General features: G+C 42.2%; 1 protein-coding gene across 1 annotated transcript; it reads right to left on the reverse strand.

Moving 5' to 3' along the window:
• Positions 1–3443: 3443 nt before the first annotated feature.
• LOC149470671 (olfactory receptor 8G17-like) lies at positions 3444–4379 on the reverse strand. Its single transcript, XM_089661368.1, has one exon. It carries the CDS (start codon positions 4377–4379, stop codon positions 3444–3446), a length of 936 nt encoding a protein of 311 aa, XP_089517494.1.
• Positions 4380–9106: the final 4727 nt, after the last annotated feature.

The raw sequence follows: 9106 nt of genomic DNA on the forward strand, positions 1-9106 counted from the left end.
CCTGCTGCCTGGGGAATACAGTGATATCTCCAGTGTACCCTGTGTGCTCTGCAGTGCAATCATTGGGGCCCAAAGTTGCTGATAGCGTGGGCTTAAGGGGCAGCTGCTTTGGGCCCCACAAAGAAGACTGGGCCCCAGGCAGCTGCCCTGTTTGCCCTGCATTAAAGTCGGCCCCTCCCATTGTATTTTTTCCTTAAATCGCTGATGTACCTAAAAGGTTTTGTCACGTTTCTTATTAGATTCAGCAATTTCCTGCTCTTTCTGTGCTTTGGCAGCTCTGATCATGTGTTTGGCCTCCTTTTGTCTGTTTTCATACACTTGTCTATCAGCTGCACCTCCTGTTTCCCTGACTCTTCTATATGATGATTGTTTCTCCTTTTCTGTTCTACTTACCTCTTTAGTGAACCATATTTGTTTTTTCTTCCCCATTGGTCCATACTAGGTCTACAATATGACCACCTCTGGTTGATCAGCTCTGGTCTGTTAAATGTTGTGGTGGATATGAGAAATGTTCCAAAGAAATCTATGTTTAATCTTGTAGATGATGTCATCCGTATGCAGAGTTCTTCTCTTTCCCTGAGGAAGGAGTGAAGTCACTCCGAAACGCGTTGGATCAATGAGAATAATATCTCTGCAGTTGTGTATACTAATGGTGACATCATAATAAATATTCTTGTATGGCGAGTCAGTCATACCGGGTATCCTCATCATGTCATTTTATATTCTGATTGTAATGCTGTTCTATGAATGATGTATTGTATTCTATGTCTCTGTGTTACAAATATTTTTTGACAAATAAAAGGTTTGTACTTTTTAAAATAATTTTGTGTTACTAATTAAGCCTTTAAAGTCCCAAGCCTTAGGGGGTCTCTCTTATCAAACTATTTTGTTGTTTTGGGGATGTTGCCTTATGATCAGGAATCTCCCTTCCTTTTCCTTCTACAAACAGTACAGTGTTCCCCGTACACACGTGAGATGTCACCACAGACAGTACAGTGTTCCCGTACACACGTGAGATATCACCACAGACAGTACAGTGTTCCCGTACACACGTGAGATATCACCACAGACAGTACAGTGTTCCCCGTACACACGTGAGATATCACCACAAACGGTACAGTGTTCCCCGTACACACGTGAGATATCACCACAAACAGTACAGTGTTCCCCGTACACACGTGAGATATCACCACAAACAGTACAGTGTTCCCCGTACACACGTGAGATATCACCACAAACAGTACAGTGTTCCCCGTACACACGTGAGATATCACCACAGACAGTACAGTGTTCTCCGTACACACGTGAGATATCACCACAGACAGTACAGTGTTCCCCGTACACACGTGAGATATCACCACAAACGGTACCGTGTTCCCCGTACACACGTGAGATATCACCACAGACAGTACAGTGTTCCCCGTACACACGTGAGATATCGCCACAAACAGTACAGTGTTCCCCGTACACACGTGAGATATCACCAAAAACAGTACAGCGTTCCCCGTACACACGTGAGATATCACCACAGACGGTACAGTGTTCCCCGTACACACGTGAGATATCACCACAGACGGTACAGTGTTCCCCGTACACACGTGAGATATCGCCACAAACAGTACAGTGTTCCCCATTCACACGTGAGATATCACCACAGACAGTAAAGTGTTCCCCATTCACACGTGAGATATCACCACAAACAGTACAGTGTTCCCCATTCACACGTGAGATATCACCACAAACGGTACAGTGTTCCCCATTCACACGTGAGATATCACCACAAACGGTACAGTGTTCCCCGTACACACGTGAGATATCACCACAGACAGTACAGCGTTCCCCGTACACACGTGAGATATCACCACAGACAGTACAGCATTCCCCGTACACACGTGAGATATCACCACAGACAGTACAGCGTTCCCCAGACACACGTGACATATCACCACAGACAGTACAGTGTTCCCCGTACACACGTGAGATATCACCACAGACAGTACAGTGTTCCCGTACACACGTGAGATATCACCACAGACAGTACAGCGTTCCCCGTACACACGTGAGATATCACCACAGACAGTACAGCGTTCCCCGTACACACGTGAGATATCACCACAGACAGTACAGTGTTCCCCGTACACACGTGAGATATCACCACAGACAGTACAGTGAGAGGAATAATTCTGTCCCCAGACCTCTCGTGAATTGGTAACCTGTAAAGGCTTTTAAAGTGTTTTTAGGTACGGTAGTTTGCCACCATTCCATGGACACGACCAATTTCAAAGTGTGACATGTTAGGTATCTATCTGCTCTCCACAACATCATCTTTCAAATTTTACCAAACAGTTGGGTATTATATTGTGTTTTTCTGCATTAAAATTAATTAAAGTGTGTTTTTTCTCCATAAATTGCTTTGGAAAAACCACTGCACAGATACCGTGTGAAAAAGTTGCAACACCCACCATTTTATTCTCTACGACCTCGGCTTAAAAATGTATAATATTTGGGGGGTCTAAGTAAATTTCTAGCTGATAAATGCTGATTTTTACATGTAGGAGAGAAGATGACATCAGACATACAATAAGCTGACAAAATCAAACACCAAAATAAGTGGGACCATCAAAGTTCACACATGAATTGGAGACACCGGTTCGATAAAGAATATTATCATTTTATTCACAATGATTTAATAAATGATCATTTGGTTATTTACAATATACTAGCCTCTTAGTGGCAGATATTAGCCGCCAAAAAAAGGCAATTGTAACATCACAAAACTATAAATTCCACACCAATTCTAACATTCAGTTCATATTCTGTCCACATGGAAGAAGAAGAAAAATTCTGTATCCGGAAAGATTGTTCGACTTACATATAGTGAGCACACAGCTTTCCACATGCGAGTCAGACTTTCCAAACAACAATATCTGAAGAGCCTAACTCCAAAATTTTTCTTGTATATGAACAGAACTAATGATTTCCACGTAATCTCTACTGTTTTTGTAATGTTTTCATATGAGAAAAATCAGATGTGGAAGATTGCGTATGATCAGAAACAGTAAAAAACAAAAAAAGTCCCTTTGTTGTACGAGAGTTTTCATACAATTAGTACCATCCTCAGTTTGGAATTGCTGTGGAACATCGAGGAAAATTGGACGATCGTTTCCTGATTTTCTTATAGTGTGTGCTCTGCTTATAGTCCTCCTCCTCATGGAAGGTATCACCTATTATCTAGCATGCTGATGAAGTCAGGACGGGGGGAGGACATCTTGTTGGCATTACCTATCCCCTGACTCTATCAGCACTCAGGATATCGGGTTATACCGATGTTTGGTAGTCATACAATGAGATAAATGATGCCATGATGGACAATACCAAATGGGGGCCCCAAAGTTTACTCTCAGAAGCTCCTTCCTAAACTAGAGGCTTAGTTTTGGTGAATGTTATGCTGTATTGGGGATGAACTTCTCTATAACATCTCGGAATGCTTTTCTGATATCCTGGTTCCTCAGACTGTAAATCAGAGGGTTGAGGAGAGGAAGGATCACCGTGTAAAACATGGACACCACTTTGTTACCGGCAAACCGATGGCTTCCATTTAGCTGAAAATAATTAAACCATGCAGAACCATAAAATATAAACACCACTGTGAGATGAGGGGTACATGTGGAGAAAACTTTACTTCTACTGCCCTTCACTTTGATTGTTAGGACCGTGTTGAATATATAGACATAGGACAGGAAGGTCGGTATCAGAGACCCAACTCCAAGGAAGATAACAAAGATAAAGATGAGCAGAATGTTGATGAAGATGTCACTGCAGGAGATCTGAAACAACTGAGGAAGGTCACAGAAGAAGCTTTCTATAATATCTGATTTACAAAAGTTTAATTGAAAAGCATAACATATATGAATTGAAGAATGGATTAAACCGAGACACCACACGATGGACACCAACTGGACACACACTTTCCAACTCATGGTCTTTATGTAATGTAATGGCTGACAAATGGCGGCATAACGATCATAGGACATGACAGCCAACAGAGAAACCTCAAAAGTAGTACAGAAAATAAAGAAGAATGCTTGGGTTAGACAATCTGTTATGGTAATCTGTCTTGTCTGGGTGTGAAGGTCAATTAACATTCGTGGGACGGTGACTGAGGAAGAACAGAGGTCCAAACCGGCCAGGTTCCCAAGGAAGAAATACATAGGAACATGGAGGTGAGAGTCGGTGACTATGAGGACAATGATCAGCAAATTCCAGATTAATGTCAGAAGGTAGATGAGAAGGAAGAAGAGAAACAGAGGGAGCTGAAGAGATGGAACTTCAGACAGTCCCAAGAGAATCAACTCCTTCATAATTGTCTGATTTCCCATAGCAACCATGTAACTTCCTTGTGTTAATTCTATATAAAAAAAAAATTAAAAGATGTACAGTAATAATATGCAAATCACTTTTGGTTGTGAACTGTTCCATTTGTAAAACAAATTTGCAACTTGAAATTCTGCTTGAGGTGATTGTAGCCGTATTAGTGCATTTGCGACAGAAACAATTGAGTACTGTCCGTGATACTTTTTTTATTTGCACTAACATACAATTTTGAGGACTCAAGCAACACACCAATACCAATATGGTATAAGTATCACGGACAGTACTCAATTGTTTCTGAACTAGAAATTCAAAACTTAAAGTTTTTGCAGAAAACATGAACTGGTGTATTATTACTAGAAACAATGGCAAAAGTTATAATTCTTCTCTTAAAATCTCAAATGTTGGTGGAAAAATCAAATTTGCTACCTAGGTGCGGATTATATAAAATAATAAAAAAAAATAAAAACTATACAAGAACCAATAAGAAATCCACACCAGTGGTCAGTAAGTATAACACGGTATTTTTATTAAATAATCACTAAAATGATAATAATTCCATTGTGTTTCAGGGGGTTGGACACTGCCCCTTCTTCAGGGCTACAACAGCAAGATAATATAAATGTTCATAATAAACAATAAAATTCATGTATTAAAATGATTTATAAAAAAAAAAAAAAAACAGAAACAGAAAACTAAAGTAGTATTTTATAAAAAAGAAACATATAAATAGAATGTAAGAAAAGCCACACCAATGGTTAATAACTCTAACATGGTATTTGTAATAAATAATAATAAATTAAATAATAATAATATTAACTTCAATGCATTTAATAGATTCAGAAACTCCCCCTTCTTCAGGGCTACAACATCAAGATGATATAAGAGTTCATAATAAATAACATATATAAATGTTTATACATATATATCTATAATACATGTAATATAGATATATATATATATATATATATATATATATATATATATATATATATATATGCAAACTATTTAGGGTCTGTTAAAATAAGGAAAAACTCAAATGTTGTGATAATACCATATAAGAGGCAATTCTAGTACTATTATAACACAAAATAATAAAATAATTTCTAAAAGATTGAATAACATTTGCTAAAACAATGAAGAACAATGGAGCAATCATTATCATACACTTCATTATTTTCTAAGTGGCAAACTGGACAATCAACACTCAGATGACAAAACGGTTTGAAACAATGTGACCAATAGTTCCCAAAACACCAAAACCAGTGACAGACCGTGTGACCAATTCCCACTATGACATGAATGTTGGAAATGTTATGAGAGGCGAGTATAACATAATAAAAAGAAAATAAAAAATGAGAAGAAGAAAACAACAAGGCAAAAACAAAACAGAAGAAATGAGAACGGTTATTCCGACGTCCTTCCAGGAACATTAATTTACTTTGAAGTCTGTGTTTGAGAAACATCCCCCCCATTCATGTGATTCTTATCAGTTCCTAATTGGGGTGGAGTTGAATGCTCATTTGACCATCTCCCTATAAATTTAGATCAGCTCATGGGAGGATCACAGATGGGGGGGCAGAGTCACAGATGGGGTGCAGTTTTCTGTGTGAGTGCGGGTTTTTGTTGGACTGCGAAGCTGCAGTTGAACTAAAGCAGGAGAACTCAAGCATCAGGAAGATACAACAACAAGAAACTCTCCTGCATGCTGGACAGACTGCAAGCAAACACCCTGAGAAACATCTCCTACAAGTCTGAGTCCCACTCCTTGGACCTTTTAATATGTCCCCTCTACTCCTCCTCCTTTTCATATTACTATCCTGTGTTCCCAAAATCTCACTTCTTTACCCCTCTGCTCCACCCCAAAACTTGTACATCTCCCCCTCACTGCTACCATCTCCTTACTACTGCTCTCATCACCTCCTGCTGATACTTCACTCCCCTGCTGACCCAACACCAGGACTGGAAGACATGTGCGCTCGTGTACATCCCGCTCCCATGTTACTTTCCTCACCCTTCTTCTTCTCCTAACCTCTGGGGATATATCCCCAAACCCTGGTCCTCCAGTATCTCACCCCCACACCAGGCATCCTCCTTCTAACCTCTGGGGATATCTCCCCAAACCCTGGTCCTCCAGTATCTCACCCCCACACCAGGCATCCTCCTTCTAACCTCTGGGGATATCTCCCCAAACCCTGGTCCTCCACTATCTCACCCCCACACCAGGCACCCTCCTTCCTCCTGGAATAGCCGCAATCCCCTCAATTTAATATGAGTCCCCGTGCTCCCAAAAACCACCCTCCCTTTTTCATGTGCGCTCTGGAATGCCCGCTCTGTCTGTAATAATCTCATCTCTGTCCATGACCTTTTTGTCTCCCGCTCCCTTAACCTACTAGCAATTACAGAAACCTGACCACAAGCAGCAGATTCTGCTTCTCCATCAGCACTTTCCTTTGGAGGCCTCATCTGGACCCACTCACCCAGACCCAGTGGTCAGAAAGGTGGTGGGGTTGGTTTGCTTCTATCCCCACTCAGCACCTTTCAAGTCCTCCCTTCCCCTCCCTCTCTATCCTTCTCTTCTTTCCAGACTCACTGCATCCGGCTGCTTTCTCCCATTTCTCTGAGGATTGCAGTGATCTATCGGCCTCCTGGACCCGTGTCCCGCTTTCTAGATGATTTCTCTACCTGGCTACCCTACTTTCTCTCCTCTGAGCTACCCGCTATCATCCTCGGAGATTTTAACATCCCCATTAATGTCAACAACCCGACTACATCCCAAATTTTTCACCTAATCTCATCTTTTGCATTATCACAATGTATACCGTCCCCCACTCAGATGGACACGGCCCTCCACTCACTCTGATGGGAATACATTAGACCTTGTTTTCTCCCATCTTTGCACTCCCTACAATCTCACAAACACCCCCTTTCCTCTCTCTGATCACAATCTCATCAACTTTACATTGTCCTCATCTTCAAACACCTATCCCTCCAAGCAGCAAACAATTACCCGCAGAAACCTTCACAACTTGAACCCGGCTCCTTTCCACTCTGCAACTGACCAACTCTATGACAGAATCTCTCCCCTGTCCTGCCCTGACCTGGCCACTGCTGTCTACAACAGTTCACTGTCATCCACACTGGACTCACTTGCTCCTCTAACAACACAAAGCATCCGGCCCCGACCATTACATCCATGGCAGACTGACCACACCGGACATCTTAAACAACATAGTCGTGCGCTGGAGCGATTGTGGCGGAAAACCAAATCCCACCAAGCATTCATCTGATATAAATCTGCCTCTCTGCCAATCCCTCCACTGGCCTCCACTCAGTGTTCTCCACCCCTCTCTGCCAATCCCTCCACTGGCCTCCACTCAGTGTCCTCCATCCCTCTCTGCCAATCCCTCCACTGGCCTCCACTCAGTGTCCTCCACTCCTCTCTGCCAATCCCTCCACTGGCCTCCACTCAGTGTCCTCCACCCCTCTCTGCCAATCCCTCCACTGGCCTCCACTCAGTGTCCTCCACTCCTCTCTGCCAATCCCTCCACTGGCCTCCACTCAGTGTCCTCCACCCCTCTCTGCCAATCCCTCCACTGGCCTCCACTCAGTGTCCTCCACCCCTCTCTGCCAATCCCTCCACTGGTCTCCATTCAGTGTCCTCCACCCCTCTCTGCCAATCCCTCCACTGGTCTCCATTCAGTGTCCTCCACCCCTCTCTGCCAATCCCTCCACTGACTTCCAATTGCCAAACTGATAAAATTCAAAACACTAACAATAACATATAAAGCCATTTATAACTCTGCCCAAAATTACATCACTGATCTTGTCTCCAAATACCACCCAAACCGTACTCTCCGCTCCTCCCATGACCTCCTGCTCTCTAGTTCCCTTGTCTCCTCCTCCCATGCTCCTCTCCAGGACTTCTCCAGAGCTTTCCCCATCCTCTGGAACTCTCTACCCCAATTTATCAGACTATCGCCTACTCTGCTCACTTTTAGGCGATCTAATCTTCTACTCTTCCAACCAGCCTAACCCCACAGCTACTACCTTTATACCACTAGCCCCTCACTCCTAGATCGTAAGCTCCCAGGATCAGTGCCCTCCTAACCCTCTTGTATTGAACTGCATTGTTACTGTATTGTCTCCCAATATATTGTAAACGCTGAGCAAACTGTTGGCGCCATAAATCCTGTATAATAATAATAATAATAATAAGAAGAAAGTATTTCCATAAATAATCTGTATTTTTGTGTAATGTGGGGAGCCCAACCTGTAGACCAGAACCCCAAATTCAGCTCCCAGAGGCGGACCTAGGTGTGTAAATGATGTGCCATTGGTTCTATTTGGGAGATGAATGAACTTTCTTCTCTCTCCACACAGAGCCGAGATCGCTGCAACAACTGCCAGAAAGTGAGACCTTACTACAGTAAATGGAGAGGGTTGCTTCTGCCTCTAAATGGAATTAGGAGGATGTTATTGTAAAGTTGATTACAATAAATGAAGCCCCTTTAGGTATATATATATATATATTGTTCTATCAAAGAAACCAAATCTGAGGAGCCTATAGATATATAAATATCCCATCTTTTAGGCTGAACTGATATTTCTCGGTAATAATAAAGTCTATAAGATATGGGACCTATAAATATATGTTTTCTTGTTTCAGACTCTTCCTAGATTTAGTCTTTGACCCACCAGAGATAAATTGTGATGGAAGAGAGGTGGAGGAACG

The sequence above is a fragment of the Staurois parvus genome, unplaced genomic scaffold (assembly GCF_062004578.1).
Source record: "Staurois parvus isolate SC_StPar_1 unplaced genomic scaffold, SC_StPar_1.0 ptg000034l, whole genome shotgun sequence".
NCBI lineage: Eukaryota > Metazoa > Chordata > Amphibia > Anura > Ranidae > Staurois > Staurois parvus.

Coding starts and splice junctions, on each gene's coding strand:
- LOC149470671 (XM_089661368.1), bottom strand. CDS start 4,379: ATGGGAAATCAGACAATTATGAAGGAGTTGATTCTCTTGGGACTGTCT.